Genomic DNA, 17,446 nt, shown 5'->3' on the forward strand with positions numbered 1-17,446 from the left:
CTCCTAGGAAGGCATATGATATATTCCCATCACACTTTGGTGGGCATCACCAGTAGAACACCTTGTAATGTGGTGTCAGTGTAAGGTTTATTCTGTTTCTTCTTCCTCTTCTGATACGCCTCATTTTTCTTGATTTTCATAGTTACAGTAAATCTATTTCAGTTTTGTTGTTTCTGTCCTGTTTTATCTCTTTTTTGAAAATACACTTTCATTACATTATTTCTCAAAATAATTAATTAATGCTGTTTGTTCCCATTTTATAGTATAATGACCTGGTACTATACTTAAAATTCAAGTAGGATGAGTTCTAAAATCAAAAGTACCCTTTAAACACCTGTCTCCTGGTACATTTTTATACACTGGAGACACACACATACACATATATGTATTTTTGTTATTGTTGTATATTTTCTTCTGCAGACAAGAAGGTATGGACTCACATCTCCTCTTGGCTTTCAGCATGCTGCTTTCTCTTGCCCCTCCTGACTGATCCCTCTTCAATTTCCGTTTGGGCTCCTCTTCCTCTTTCTTCCGTTAAATGTGCTATTGATTTGTTATGTAGGGCTCTACCATGGGATTTCTTTAGCTCAGGATTAGTTCATTAGCATTCATGGCTTCCAGTTCAGTCTGTTGGCTGATACTTTTCAGATCTCTTGGTCCAGACCAGATTTCTTTCATGAGCTTCAGACTTAAATTTTTACTTGTCTGTTATCTGTAGGATAACTTTTCTGGTTGCCCTACACTCTATTAAATATGTTCCAAATGGGATAATATTGTTGCCTAGGATCTGCTCCTCCTTTGCTCTCCTGGCCTATAGTCAGGCACTCTATTGTTGAGAAAGCCACCGGAAGAGGAAGTTGAGGCTCAGCTTTGGCCCCACTAGTCCTTCTACACCTCTTATCCACTAGGTGCCAAATCCATTGAAATTAACCCCCAAAGACTTTTAGCATATGTTTTTATTCTCCTGTATCCCCACTGTCAGTGTCTTAATGTGAATCCTTTTTTTTTTTTTTCCATTAAAGATACTGTAATAGGAGAAGAAAGGGAAAGCATACCTCTAGGGAATCCTGAGGCACAGTTTCAAATCCCACATACAGAATTTCTTTGAAGTACTAAAATTTTCTTCATAATTTGCATTTCACTCATCTGCATCTCCATTTTTGTCTTAATATAAACACCATAATTTACATTACCTATCTTTGATTGAAATTGTTGCCCCGGGAAGGTAGACTGTATTTGTACTGAGGCTGTGGACACTCCCTGCCATGCCTTGTTAGTGGAGATTACTAATAATCCAGTTTGAGAAGTACAAGGTTAGTGTTCCTTTCTTATCTGGATTTATGCAGCATCCCCTTACATTATCTAGTTCCTTCATTTTCACCACCTGCGAATCAGTTCTACACCCTGCTACCAATTTGTCCTTGGTAAGGTACAAAGCTGACTATATTATTTTCCTGCAGTGTTTCCTCCAGGTGAAATACAAGCTCCTTAGTGTGGCTTGCATAGCCTTTTATAGTCTGGACCCTATCTGTCAAATTTCAGATTTTGTTATGACTCTCCCTGGTTGCTAAAGCTGAAGCTCCAATACTTTGACCACCTGATACAAAGAGCCGACTCACTGGAAAAGACTCTGATGCTGGAAAGTTTGAAAGCAAAAGCAGAAGAGGATGCAGAGGGTTAGAGACGATAACATTACTTACTCAGTAGAAATGAATCTGAGCAAACTCCTCGAAATAGTGAAGGACAGAGGAGCTTGGAATGCTGCAGTCCTGGGGGATTGCAAAGTGTTGGACAAGACTTGGTGACTGAACAACATCAGCAGCTCCCCCCTTATCTGGTCCCCTACCACACCCTCATTTCAGTCAGATTTAATGCTTGCCCCATTCACATCTTTGTATATGCTGCTTGTTCTTCCTCTTTCTTTTTCTACCACGGGAAACATTCATCTTTGAATTGTTGTTCAGTTGATCAGTTGTGTCCAACTCTTGGCAACCCCTTGGACTGCAGCACACCAGGCTTCTCTATCTTTCACCATCTCTCAGAACTTGCTCAAACTCATGTCCATTGAGTCAGTGATCCATCTAAACATCTCATCCTCTGTTGTCCCCTTCTCCTCTTGCCTTCAATCTTTCTCAGCATCAGGTCGGTTTTCTAATGAGTTGACTCATTGCATCTGATGGCCAAAGTATTGGAGCGTCAGCTTCAGCATCAGTCTTTGCAATGAATAGTCAGGGTTTATTTCCTTTTGGATTGAATTGTTTGATCTCCTTGCATTCCAGGGGACCTTCAAGAGTCTTCTCCAAAACCACAGTTTGAAAGCATTAATTATTTGGCACTCAGCCTTCTTTATGATCCAACTCTCATATCCATACGTGACTACCAGAATACTTTGAATTACTAACATAATTACCAGTGTCACCAGATCAGGTGAAGTGTGTTTTGTAAGGGCTCCTCTGTGTCTGTTTGTCATAGCACTTACTTGCTTTATGACGTTTTTGATTATAAGTCCTTTTCCCACTAGATTGGAAGCTATTTATCTTTGTATCTCTAGTACCTTATGTGTCAGCTGGCACATGGTAGGCACTCAATATATATTAATGAATAAGTGTTTAGATAAATGAAATATCTAAGGTTTCTATTTCTATCTGATCTTAAACCACAATTAAAAATCACATCTAGTATCCAAATTTGAATGTTGATCATGATAGACTGTAGTTTTGCTTGACTTTCTTATGTAAGAAAAATTTTAGAACTAGGTATATAGTGAATATATATTTAATCTCCTGAGTTTTATATGGTTAATTACTGTGCCTAAGGAAATGTTGATTGACACTTAAGTTAAAAATTATCTATAGTTTTGGTAGTTATGGTGTTTTAGGTTAAAATTATGTTAAATATTAAAAAAAATATCAAGGAAGGTCCAAGTTGAAAGGAATAGGGTTTTTAAATTTGGAACATAATTGCTTTATAATGTTGTGTTAGTTTCTGCCATACAATTAAGTGAGTGAGCTATATGTATATATATATCCGCTTCCTCTTGGATCTCCCTCCCACCGTCCTACTCCATCCCACCCCTTTAGGTCATCACAGAGCACTAAGCTAACTAAAGTTCCTGTGTTTTATAACAGGTCTCCATTAGCTCTCTGTTTTATGCATGGTAGGATACATGTATCAATCTTAATCTCCCAGTTTGGCCCACCCTCCCCTTCCCCCTGTGTCCACATGCCTGTTCTTCATGTCTGTGCCTCTATTCCTGCCTTAGAAATAGGTTCACCTGTGCCATGCTCTAGATTCCATATTTATGCATTGATGTATCATATTTGCTTTTCTCTTTCTGACTTACTTCACACTCTGTATGACAGTCTCTAGGTCCATCCATGTCTCTACAAATGACCCTATTTTGTTCCTTTTAGTGGCTGATTTATATGATACAATGGAATATTATTCAGCCATTGCAAGTAATAGGATTTTGAAAGGTAAAATATATAAAAGCCAATTCTTTGATTAGCATTTACCACATGCCAGTCACTATTGTAAGCATTTATCATATTATCAATATATATGATCTCAGTTAATCTACCTGATTTCATAGATAAGGAAACAGAATTGAAATTTAAGTTGCTGTCATTATGTAAGTTACATAGTCAATATATAGTGGAGTAGTAATATGAACAAAGTTATGTCTGATGTCAAAACTATTACTTAATTTTATCAGGCCTTAATATATTTACAAATTCTTAGATAAATTGGTATTCATTCCTGGTGTGTAGCAGTTGTTAGGTGTGGATAATTACATTACATTTTGGCATTTGAGACCACACTCCATGTACTTGGAATGGCAGTTGGATAAATGATATGGTACATGTTTTAGTCTTTCAGTTGTGTCTGACTTTTTGTGACCCCATGGACGGTAGCCTGCCAGGCTCCTCTGTCCATGGGATTTTCCAGGCAAGAATACTGAGGGGGTTACCATTCTCTTCTCCAGGGGATCTTCCCAACCCAGAGATCAAACCTGGGTCTCCTGCATTGCAGGCAGATTCTTTACCATCTGAGCCACCAGGGAAGCCCCAAATGGTATGATATAGTTGAATTAATCTTGGTGAATATGATTCTTTAAGCATTTTTTGAGTTGCAGGCTCCTTTGAGTATGTAATGAAAGATATGAACCCTGTGCACACATACACGATAAAATGCACATATGTACAAAGATACTTTTCATAATCTTGGGTTCTTTGAGAAACACAAGCAAGTTTCCAAAACTTGGTTTCTAGATAATCTGCCTATTTTGTGGATGAACAAATTGAGGTTCAAAGTCAACCATGTGTTTCTGAAATGGTTAACCATGTCTATCCATAAAGAACGTCCTTGGAAAGTTACTGCTTTGTGGAAATTTCTGAATTCCTAGAAAGGTATTCTAATTTCAAGGCTCGTAGCTCAGCAATATATCAGTAGTACTAAACACATTCCAAGTGTATTTAATCTTGGAAATAATTTAATGTTTTCTCATATCATACACATTTCTTGAAAAAAAAGTCATCTGAGGTAAGTGTTTCCTTGTAAGATTTATAAAACCACAGTAGTGAGTTAGAGGAAGATAAATAAATTTGCACAGAAATGTATCATTTGAGTGAAGAACAAAATGCATAATTAAAAGATTAATTATATGATATAAAAACCAATATTTATGATTATGAATTGCTTTTCTACATGTAAAATTAAGTTGTTTCAAGTATAGAGCTGCATTATGCTTACTTGTCCATGTAACAGTTCTGTAAGGAAATGCACTTTTGTGATTCTTCTAATTTCAAAGATGAGAAAACTGAGGTTTAAAATTTAATGACTTGGGCACAGGCGTATAGCTAATAGCTAAAAAGTAAAGGCCAGAAGTCCATTAGAAGTCTTTTGAGTCTGAATCAGGCAGCTCTCTATTGTTTCACAGACATGCCTGTGGAGAATTATATAGATGAAGAAACAACTTTCAGCAGCTGAGAGCGTCACCAAGCACATTTGGTGCATGGTCTTTATTTTAAAGTCCGCCACTTGCTTGCTTAAACTTGCATTGCTTCACTTTGCAGAGCTTTGAAGGCCAGGGCATACTTGAGTAATTCAGAATGATTTTTGGCTTTCATTTCAGTTTTAATCCATAATCCATGACCTCAACTCTTGTATTGTGTTTCACTTTTTATTTCAGTACTATAGTAGCAAAGATGATTTTGGCTTTAAAGGACACAGTTTAACTGTGTTATCTAAATGCATGTTATGTTAAAATGTTTTGTGTAAAGTTTTGATAATATAGAATACTTTGGTCTCACAATATAGTTGTAAAATTCACTAGAAAGATTACAAATAAAGAGGTTACCAGTACCTATACTTAAGGATTTATTTGAATAAAAAGTGTAGAAATGAAATTAAAAATACCTTTGAGAAGGTAACTAATACAATACAATGAATGTGAGATACATTTACTGGTGATTAACACATTAGTAATACTTTTGAGATTACATTTTTAAAGGGGTCTTCTCCCTTCTACAGAATATGTGTTTATGGTGGCAGCTTTAATGCTATTTCCTGCTGTGCAGTTCAATAGAGTATGTTTTTAGGTGGCTGGTTGAGGGTTTTTTTCGTTATGTATGTCGATGGAGATAAGTGTTTTAATTACTTTTTTAATGTCTGTGCTTTTGTATTTTTCTCCTCTCTTCTCTTTTATTTCCTGCTGTTGAGATTACTGCCTCATCTCCACAGCAGGTGGCTGTTGCAAATTTGTTTTCTTTGTAAGCCTGGTAGATTTATTTTATAATATAACTGTTCCTTTTAGTATTTTATTATTAATGATTTCTTTACTTTGGAATATAGTATACTACATAGTCCTAAATAGTAATTTTCTAACACCATCTAAGAATTCTAGTCTTTAAGGAAAAAACCTTTGCCTGAGGCATGTTCTTTGAATTTTTTTGCTTACCCTTACTTCATGATGTGAGGATTAAAATTTAAGGAAATTGTTTTAGGGCAAAAGCCAAATGAACATGAGAAGCAGAGAAGAGAGAAGAGAGGAAAATAAATAGAAAAGGCCCAAGAGATAAAACACACTTTAATAAATAATACCAAGAATCAAAGGGATAGGTATAATTTTGTGACAGAAATAGAAAATTACATTAATAAATCTTTTCTGGAAGAGAGCTTTTAATGAGATCTTATGTTTATATTAAAATTAAATTTTAATTAGTAAAATAAATTTTGCTAATTTTAAGAAAGTTAGATTACAAAAATATAAAGAAAAATATTTCATCATTTTTTTTTTTGGTCCAATATTTTATCTTTTTGGTTCCTTCATGTGTCCTTTTATATAGAGAGCAATAGATAAGGTAGATCCTGTCAGGAGAGTGTGTAATTTCCTCAGTCTGTCTCGCCACAGCAAAAATTTGAAACAATGGATGGACCCAGTGTTACAGTTCAGTTTTATTTTGGAAGCAAAGGAAAACACATCCTCGAGCCATGAGGGCCGGCTGACCCAAAAAATGCAAAGAGAAGAGAGTCAGAGGCTCAATTTTGGCTCCTCTTTTTATGATTTTTTATCCTCCCCCTGAGCCTGCCCTATGTAAATTGGGCTAACCAGAAGGTCCTCACTCTGGTGCTGGGACCTTCCTTTGTTCTATTTTTGTGGGCTTTTCCCTTCTTTGTCTTTTAGCCACTGCCATTCTGGACTCCTTTTTCCTATTCTAACTACCTAACAATCCTAAGTTAGAGAAGGCAATGACACCCCACTCCAGTACTCTTGCCTGGAAAATCACATGGATGGAGGAGCCTGATGGGCTGCAGTCCATGGGGTCACTAAGAGTTGGACACGACTGAACAACTTCACTTTCACTTTTCACTTTCATGCACTGGAGAAGGAAATGGCAACCCACTCCAGGGTTCTTGCCTGGAGAATCCCAGGGATGGTGGAGCCAGGTGGGCTGCCATCGATGAGGTCACACAGAGTCAGACACGAAAGACGTGACTTAGCAGCAGTAGCAGCAGCAATAATCCTAAGTATAAGCATTATTTATCAGGAAAGTAAAGTATACTTAAGGATATTTTATCCATCTTTGAATTCTTAGACATTATTGCATTAATGGAAATAAAGTCTCCCTCTCTCTATTTTTTCCAAATGTATAAAAGAAGTAAAAATTATGAGAGTATAAATGAAATGCATAGTGAGCAGTATTCTCAATTTGTTGTATGAAATTGCTAGATATTTTATAACAGGTTAAAAAAATCTTCTAGAAGAATTTTAACTCCTTGGATTCAAGTAGTTTACTTCATATGTGTTGATCTTGTGAATACAATGCTTTATTTTGTGTATTGTCACCCATACAAACTCTACATTGGAGCCTGATATTAAGTTTTAATATGAAGTTTTATGTACTGCTATCATTGATATAATAGAACTTGTAGATATTTTCTACATGAAATCATAAAATCAAAGTGAAATACGTTTGTAATGTTGTAGGAATTATTATGTTTGTTTACTTTATTCTCTTCTCCAATGCTTTTTTTTTTCCCAATGCTTTTCAAATTTTACTATTTTTATAATGAAATACAAAAAAAGTAAAAAGGTCTTAGTTCAGCCTCTATCCAGAATTATATGAAGAGCCTCTCTTAGTTCTGGATGTCATTATTGTTATATGTCTTTGTACAGAAAGATAACCTGAAATGGGAAAAAATATGAGATGATTTCATTCATAACATTTTTTGAAAGTCTTCATCTTGCTATGCTCTACTGAATTATATGATCCATACAATTAATGCTTGTGGTTGGTCACATAGAGGAGGACTAGACTGTGGTTATACAGAACAGATGTTTAATGGGGATTTAAAAATCAGTGAAATGAATACTATTGTGATGCATGGTGATCTTATTTCATATGTATTATTTAGAATCACTCCATTCTTTCTGAATTCAGTCTGAACACTCAGAGCTAAACATATTTACAGTGGGGTGTCAGGAAAAAGAAGGGGAGTTTTATTGAGAAAAGAATCACAATAGGGCATCATTGATCTGTTCTCTTTCCAGTCAATATATAGATCCTGGAATGATAACCCTTATGGCACTGTTTTCCCTTGGAAATAAGATATAAATCCTTTAAGCCATATAAATGATTTTTAAGTGACAGTTGAAGAACTTTATAATCCATAGTGGAATTTTGAAATGCTTAGGCCCTTGAAAAGAGTATTTTACTTCCATATTGTAATCTCAACTGTTCAGGCTTGATATGGAAATAGTTTACTTTTTCTAAGTATATAAACATATATATCCACAAATATATGAATTTATGACTCATTCCTACATTTACATATCTACATACAGCCATTTAAATATCTTCTTATAATTAACTACAATATTTTTTGTTTGTGAAAGTGTGTACTATGAATCTTTTATAATGTGAGTCTTTATTATCCACAGTTTTTGTATTTTGAAAGTGAAAGTGAAAGTCGCTCAGTCATGTCTCACTCTTTGCTACCCCATGGACTATATACAGCCTATGGAATTCTCCAGGCCAGAATACTGGAGTGGATAGCCTTACCCTTCTCCAGGGGATCTTTCCCACCCAGGGATCCGACCCCGGTCTCGTGCATTGTAGGCAGATTGTCTACCAGCTGAGCCACCAGGGAAGCCCAAGAATACTGGAGTGGGTAGCCTATCCCTTCTGCAGAGGATCTTCTTGACCCAGGAAACGAACTGGGATCTCCTACTTTGCAGACAGATTTTTTGCCAACTGAGCTATCAGGGAAGCCCTTTTAATTTTTATCAGACAGTAATAATAATTTACATTTGAATGTTATTTTAGATTTAGTCAGAGTGCTTTTTTTTAAAACTTCCAGAGTGCTTTTATGCATAATTTTCTACCTCATTTTCAGAACAATCCCATATGTAAGTCAGGAATATCTTCATTCTAAAAGCAAGGCAGTTAACTTGACTTATTGTGGTAATCATTTGGCAATATATACAAATATTGAATCATGTTGTACACCTAGAACTAATATATTTCAATTATGGCTTAATAAAACATAGATACAGTGAAGAAATTAATTTGAGAGCCATCAAGGCTGTATATTTTCACTGTGCTCATTTAACTTATATGCAGACTGTATTATGTGAAATGCCATGCTGGATGAAACACAAGCTGGAATCAAGATTGCCAGGAAAAATATCAATAACCTCAGATATGCAGATGACACCAATGTTATGACAGGAAGCGAAGAGAACCAAAGAGCCCGTGATGAAAGTGAAAGAGCAGAGTGAAAACCTGGCTTAAAATTCAACATAGGAAAACCTTAAGATCATGGCATCTGGTCCCATCACTTCATGGCAAGTACTTGGGGAAATAATGGAAACATTGACAGACTTTATTTTCTTGGGCTCCAAAATCACTTCAGATAGTGACTGCAGCCATGAAATTAAAAGATTCTTGCTCCTTGGAAGAAAAGCTATGACCAACCTAGACAGCATATTAAAAAGCAGAGACTTTACTTTGCCAACAAAGGTCTACATAGTCAAAGCTATGGTTTTTCCAGTAGTCATGTATGTATGTGAGTGTTGAACCATAAAGAAAGCTGAGCATGGAAGAATTGATGCTTTTGAACTGTGGTGTTGGAGAAGACTCTTCAGAGTCCCTTGAACTGCAGGGAGGTCAAATCAGTTGATCCTAAAGGAAATCAGTCCTTAATATTCATTGGAAGGACTGATGCTGAAGTTGAAGCTCCAATGCCTTGGTGGTCACCTGATGTGAAGAACTGACTCATTGGAAAAGACCTGATGTTAGGAAGCATTGAAGGCAGGAGAAGGGGATGACATAGGATGACATGGTTGAATGGCATCACCCACTCAGTGGATGTGAGTTTGAGCAAGCTCCACGAGTTGGTGATGGACAGGGAAGCCTGGCGTGTTGCAGTCTATGGGGTCTCAAAGAGTCAGACAGGACTGAGTGACTGAACTGAAAACTAAACTGAGTGATCTTCTAGCTGCCTAAGGTTACTCTGAGGAAGCCCCTGTGGTTAGTTCATATCCACTGTGTGCCTAGAGCATGTTCAGGAATTGGAAAACCCTTTGTGGTTATTTTGTAGCATATATCAGAGCTCTCCTAGGCCTATCTGGGTTGGGATTAAGAGATCAATTTGCACCTTTTTGGGCTAGGTCACCACTCCTTGCTCATGCCTATTTTCTTACCTAAAATTCTAACCAATCTGTCTGGTACTGACAGTTTACATGTGCAGGAGTGTTAATTGTGTATATCATGGATGAGACGAGCATTTAATTCATATCTAGCCAAATGTATCATTTGATTATATTAAACAAAGGCTTTCAGGGAAAGAATATGAATAGAAGGAAACATGAATTTCACATCTATGCAAAGAGCTTTACGTATATTGTTTTCATTTTATTCTCCTAACAAACCTAAGATGAGGCTGCAGCGGCCCAGAAAGAATAATTTGCTTGCCCAAGGTCATAATTGCCAGTAAGTGCTAAAACTAGAATTTTAATGCAGAAATGACTTAGAGGTTTCACTTTTATTCAGTATGCTGTGTTTACAAATGATAAAAATGAGTAAGTTGACGTTAAAATACTTTAAAAAGATTTAATAAACAAAAATAAAACCAATGGTTACACAGGGACATTTCTTACAGAGGCACAGGTGCATAGCTGTGGTAGACAGCTTAGTGTCCCTCAGAGTTTGTTTAATGAATCCATGTTTAATCTTCACATGTTATTGTTCTTCCTAATGCAGCACCATTCCCCGAACCAGGCTTAGCAGTGAGGACTGAGATCACACAACATGCTTTCTTCTATGAGAAGTAAACAAGGTCTCAGATACAGAAGTACTTGGTAAAGTGAAACGCTTAGAACATTTACCATCAGCTACATTTTGCTGTGTGCAGCCAGTGAACTTGAGAGTAGGACATAGTCAGTGGGATTTTGTGTGTCTGTTAAAATCTTCTTGTTAAAAAAGCACTTGTGTGAAATAACAAGGCTTGATGAACCTGCCAAGACAGTTCAGTATACTAGAGTACTGCCTTTTCTTGTAAACCACTCTTTTGCCAGGTACCTGAGACAGTCTCATAGTGTTCTGGGCTGTCTTCTCCACTTCTGTGGGATGTGTGAGGCTGTCTCCAGTGACAGGTCTATCTGGCCACCATCTTTCCCATGTAGCTTAGCTGTCATTCGAATGAGAGGCATCACACTAATGCTTGCTCAAATCAATTAACACTGAATAAGGGACCCAGTGAAGTAACACATGCAGCTATTACATATAAAATCTGAGAAATTCATAAACATGCCCATCCTACAATAGCTATGAAGAATCATCCTTTGAAACTTATTCCTCCTCTATTACTTACTAGACGGTGACATGAAACAGAATATTTAATATCATGTTAATGTTCATTGAAGTTGTATAGAACTTAATATGAGCAAAAATAATTTACTGTACACCCTGCTGTTGTTTATCCTGTAGTTGTTCCAGAGGGAGGTGCTTCAGAAACAAAGCAGAGATATAGATTTCAAAGAATATCAAGTCATTGAAAAATAACCAGTAGACAGTCAAGAGGAATACACTAAAGGAGGAAAACATTTTGGAAAGGAACTATGCTAGAGAAAGTAATCGCAAAACAAAGACACAGTCTAGAGAAGCAGCCAGTCTTTTCTCTCCCACTAGAGAGGAACATTCTGTGTTGTATATGTATTCATAGCTTTACAGTGAATCTTAACACATAAGTTGGATGATTAATTTAAGTATCACTTGTTATGTAGCAACACATTATAACAGGGCCTAATTATAATTTTGTATGTGGCAAAGGCAGCATTTTCAAGTTAAAGCATACACACTCTGTAGTCAGATCGTCCAGTTTAGAAATTGGCATTGCTACTTCCTTCTTCTATGACCTTCCACAGAGTTACTTAATCTTTATGTTCATCAGAATCCTCATATCTGCAATGCAGATAGTAGAGTTGTCTTACAGAGTTGTTTGGAGAATTAAATGAGTTGGTATATAAAAATCACCTGCCTATAAGTCAGACACTTAAAACAGTGCGTGTAAATAATCAATACATGTTAAGTCAGATTTTCTGTAATGTAAGCAAACTTCTCTGTCTTTCCTTTTTTTGGAGAATTGAAATTGATACTCATCTTTCAGTGCTTCTCAAGAAGGTGTTCCTTTGTATAAATACATGCTGAAAAACCAAAAACTTCAGTAACTATTCTAGGGGAACAAAAAAACTATCTGGCCTTATTGAAAGACAAAGAACACTATACATATATTATACTGAGCTGTTTTTTGTTTGTCAAATCTTTGTCAATTTCTCTTTATTCATAAAGCTCCTTCTTCCCACTGAAAGATGAATTAAAAAGTCATTTCAGTGCCATTTTGAAATCATCCTAGTATAGACATGTACCTTATTTATTAATATGCCACCTACTCTCGGGGAAATCTTCCTTTGATAGATGGGTATTTGCAAGTTTCATTATCTTTCATATTTCACTTAAGATTGCTTCATTTTTCTTCTTTTAGCACTTTGTTTAAATTTGCTAAAGTTTAATACTTTACTTTGATTTAAGCTTTATTCTTTCCCTGCCACAAGATGTGGAATTTGAAAAAAAAAAAATAGAAAGTACCAAATAATAATCCTATCTTATTAGCTAACATTTATTGAGCATTCACTATACACTAGGTCCCAATGCTTTATAGATAGATATTCATTTAAATCTCACATCTATGAGAGAATACAATTATTATTCCTGTTTTAGAAATGCAGAGGTAGAAGATCAGAGAGAGTAATGAATTATTTCAGGGCTCTCTCAAATGATAAAAACTTTAGGAAATATAAGATAGAAAGAGTGGTATAATTTATTTTAAAAAATTGGCTTATGCAATTGTGGGAGCTGACAAATCTGAAAGGTATAGGTCAGGCCAGCAGACAGACAGAACTTCTTCTTCCTTAAGGAAACAACAATTTTGTTCTTAGGACCTTTGAACTTATTGGATGAGGCCTACCCAGGTTATTGAAGTAATATCCTTTTCTTAAAATCAAGTGATTATAGATATTAACTACATCTATTAAATGCCTTCACAGTTATACCTAGATTAGTGTTTGGTTGATAATTTGACAGGCATACTTAGCTAGGTACACATAAAACTAGCATAGAAACTTACAGAAAATCACAATCAGAAATATGGGAGAGGACAAACTCAACGTCAAAGTCTGATGACAAAATCCTGTTCCTAATCACCCAACAGCCATCATGGTTAGCAGAGGATTAGGGTACTTCTGCCAGGTGGGCTGGACTCCCTCAATCTGTGAGAAGAGGTTCAGATACAGGGCCCTACTGGATGACCTGCCACCCAGGTGGGAGAGAAGGGCTCCATGGACCTTGGAAATCTGAAAGTGTGCATGAACTGGGATGTGGCTAAATAGGCTGCAGAGCTGTCTAGTTACTGGCTCATTTTTCCTCTCCTTAAGCCAATATCTATAGGTCAGGATATGTAACTGGTGCCCTCCTGAACATTTACAGGGAGACTCTGAGCTAGTAAATGTTAAATTCATTACAGTGATAAATGCAGAGTGGGATGAAAACACAGGAAACACAGTCATGTTTGTCCATGTCTGATTCAAGGGAAAAGGGAAATATAAATTTTACCAAAGCTTTTTTCTCATGAAATAATTCTCGAGGAGAGGAAAAAGTCATCATCTCTGTGGGTCAGCTAGTGCACTTAATAAGAATGCCTTGCACTTCTTTATATAACAGTTATTTTGGCAGTGGATCTATAGAAATTAAGCACAGATGTAAATCTCCATTTTGCCTTAGACCTAGCAAATAGTGAAAAAGATCAGATTAGGAATTAGTAAAGGAATGATCTTAGACTTCGTTACCAGAAACTGTGGAATTCTTATCCACCACTTACATTCTCTGTGCTTTGTTTTTGATCTGCCTTAAACATTTTTCCTTATCATATCACATTAAAATTGCAAAACACCTCACATTATTTTCCTTGTTGTTTATTGTTTTTTAACAGGAAAATGAGAAAATCGGTATCATAGAACATACACAATCTCTATGGTATAGTAATATAAAAGGGATGACAGGTCATTATTTAAATATATATGTATATTTATATATATGTATATAAAATGATTTATGTTCCTTTGACTAATCAAATGTAGCTCAAACTACAATCATCTTAATAACTTTTGAGAAAAATTATTTTGTCATTAGGATCTTCAAGTACTGAGTCACCACTTATTTATGTAACTGTATCCACCCCCATCTCAGTCTTTCTAAAATAATTACATTAATAACCACACATTTATGTAATAGTTGCCATGTTACAAATAGACTAAAGTATATTCATCAATGTCAGCAAATGAAGAAATAAACTTATCCTCCTTTCATTTTTTTTTCATTTATTTTTATTAGTTGGAAGCTAATTACTTTACAATATTGTAGTGGTTTTTGCCGTACATTGACATGAATCAGCCATGGATTTACATGTGTCCCCATCCTGAACCTCCCTTTCATTTATAGAGAAGTAAGAAAGGCAAGTCAAATGATTTGTCTAACTTTCTTAAATAGTTAAAATAACTTAAAATAATGCTTTTAGAATAATCTAAATACAAAAGGCGAATGTTTTTGGGGAGTAAAGGGAGGAGGTGATGGACAGGGAAGAAAAATGTTTGATTTAATTTGAAGGGACAGGAGTGGTTTATTGCTGGCTACAAACTCAATGCACAAGGCCCTTTCAGTTTTCAGGTCAAACAAAGTATCTACCTTATCTCACACAACAAAACTCATCCCTTGCGCCATGCTTTTTGCTCTTTGTGTCCACCAGCAACTACCATTGCCCTTCATTTAACTATGAAGTAAACTCCTGCTTCTCTGGAACTGCCTACTGGTCGAGGGAATTTTAGATAGTAAATAACATTAAACTTAAATTTCCTCCTTACTGAATTGAGATGAAAAGCTTTCCTGTAGTGGAGTGAAAGCTCTCAGATTTGTTTCAATTGTAGTTTGAAAACATTTTAGCTGCCTATTCACATTCTTTTCAAACTGTTGGCAATTATTTCCTAGTTAGTTGATACATGAATATTACAGACCATTTGGCAAATAAGAAAAAAAAACAACAAAAAACAATGGAATATCCTTAATCCCACTACCAGAAATGATCACTATTCAGATTGTATTGTTTATATATATATATATTTTTTTTAAATTTATTTATTTATTTATTTATTTTTGCAAAACTTGAATATACAATGCTTTGTGTCCTGCTGGTTTATTTAAAATTGTATTTTTTACTGCAATCTGTTACCACATTTTTCAAATGTTTGTTTTAATGACTGCATTTTGTTCTATTATCTTTTTCTTTTCTTAAACTAAAACTGTATTATTCATTCTGTGGCATTTTTGTATTCCTCTATCCTTTATTTGTCTCTCTCTTTTGTTTTTTTCTTTTTTTTTTTTTGCAATGACCGTTTTTATACATTAAACCTTTATTTGCATGTCTCAGTGTGTTCTTACGATAGATTCAAAACATTTTTTAGAAATTGAGCACCAGTTTCTACTAAATTTCTACCAAAGGAGCATAACGAATCCCATTTTTAATCTTGCCATATGGTGTAGTTTTCTTAAGTCCTTTACTTTTTAATAGAAGAGAAATCATATCTTATTGCTTTAACTGGCAGTTCTTATATTACCTAAAGGGTTTAAGATTTTTGGTGCTTATAAGCTGTATTTTTGTTATCCCATTTTTATTATCCTTTGTTTATTCTTCTATTGAGAATTAATGTTTCTTATTGGAATTGAGAAATGTCTTTATATAGAAAAGACATTTTATTTGTCAAAATAGCCTTCTAGTTAATCATTCACTGTTTAATTTGTATATATTTTGAAATGTAGAAGTAGCTGAATATTTGTGGTAAAACTCTTTTCTCCTTTGAAGTCTTTTAGTCTTTTTCTTCCCCCTTATAATTAGCTTCCATATTCAGGAACTAGATAAATAAAAATCCATATTTTCATTTAGATTTTGTGATGAATTTTTTATATTTAGCACTTTAATACCCAGAAATAACATTTTTATTTATGATATGAGGAAAGAATATAACCTGATTTCCCTCTTAACACTATATGTGTGTATCCATGTTTTTGTATATCTGTACATAAATGTGTGATTTATGATGTATGCTTTACATATACATCAAAAGTACAAGTTATTTATCAATTATAAAAATTACATATCAAAAGTACACTCTGAGGTCTGTTACAATGTCTTCTGTACACTTTTATATTAATTTGCTTATAAATTTTTTCTTTTAGAACCACATCATTCTAATAACTGTAGCTTTCTACTTTCTTTCTAATAGCCGGTAAGAAAAATCACTCCTCTTGCTAATGATATTTTATAAATTTGTATTACTTAGGTTTGCCAGAACCCAAAAAGGATCACATCTTCCAAGGCCTGACACAGGACCAGGGGTTTTACACTTCCAAAGACTTTCTGCCTCTTGTAGCCAAAAGCAGTAAAGCAGGTATCCCCAATTGTCTTCTGTTCCTAATGTTGCCTATGTTGTTGTATGTATTATACAATTATCTTAAATCCAGGCTCAGTAGGAAAATTTCCAGATCTCCTGCTCATCTTTTCATAATAGCAAGGTAAAATAAAAAAAAAAAAAATCTGATGTAGTTGTTAGCCATAATCACATATTTGTCCATCCTCCTAATTGAACATCATCATAAGGATTATATACAGGTCTAAATTGCATTATGAAAAGTTATTTAAAATAAGACTGTCTTAACAAACATCAGAAGGTGTTCTTAAAAGAAACTTAACTTCACTTTGGGAACTATTTTTTGTTTGTTTGTTTTAAAATGGCGCAAGTGATCGTGTCTTCTTTGTATCTATACAAGCAGAAAGATTCAGTCCCTTCTTGAACCAGTTTTATGAAATTAAAGTAAAACATTTTGATGAATACCCTAATACCTAGTCTCTGTGTGATATCACTTCACATACCACAAGAAGACCAACCAGAAGCTATGCTTGTCTTCTGCTGTGACTGGGCTAGACTCATCATCTTAGTGAGAAAGAAACTACAGGGTATTCCCTAAAAGCCAATAGCCAAACTCCTTAAATATATACTTTTAAAGAATTCTGAACTTAAGCTGTTCTAACATATAATTACCTACTGAAAAAATAAGAACTTATATTTATTCTCCTAAAATTGAAAAATATAAGAAACTGCCTCTCTTAGATCAATCTGCAGAATTTTACAGCAAATTTGTGTACTATCTTCATCTTTTTTCCCAAGAGAACATGATGTTTGCTTGGGAAGCAAGAATATCATAGTACACATAGTACGTATTTGAGAGTTACAGAGGGCTAATTATATAACCCCAAACAAAAACTTTCAAGCAAAATG

General features: G+C 35.0%; 1 protein-coding gene across 1 annotated transcript in view; it reads left to right on the forward strand.

The window, feature by feature from the left end:
- DPYD (dihydropyrimidine dehydrogenase) overlaps positions 1 to 17,446 on the forward strand; it is an 886,622-nt gene that overhangs the window by 353,618 nt on the left and 515,558 nt on the right. Inside the window, exon 9 of the mRNA XM_061121314.1 lies at positions 16,451 to 16,558. Coding sequence (XP_060977297.1) covers positions 16,451 to 16,558 — 108 coding nt within the window. The remainder of the gene's footprint in view (positions 1 to 16,450; positions 16,559 to 17,446) is intronic.

Source organism: Dama dama, chromosome 20 (genome assembly GCF_033118175.1).
Source record: "Dama dama isolate Ldn47 chromosome 20, ASM3311817v1, whole genome shotgun sequence".
NCBI lineage: Eukaryota > Metazoa > Chordata > Mammalia > Artiodactyla > Cervidae > Dama > Dama dama.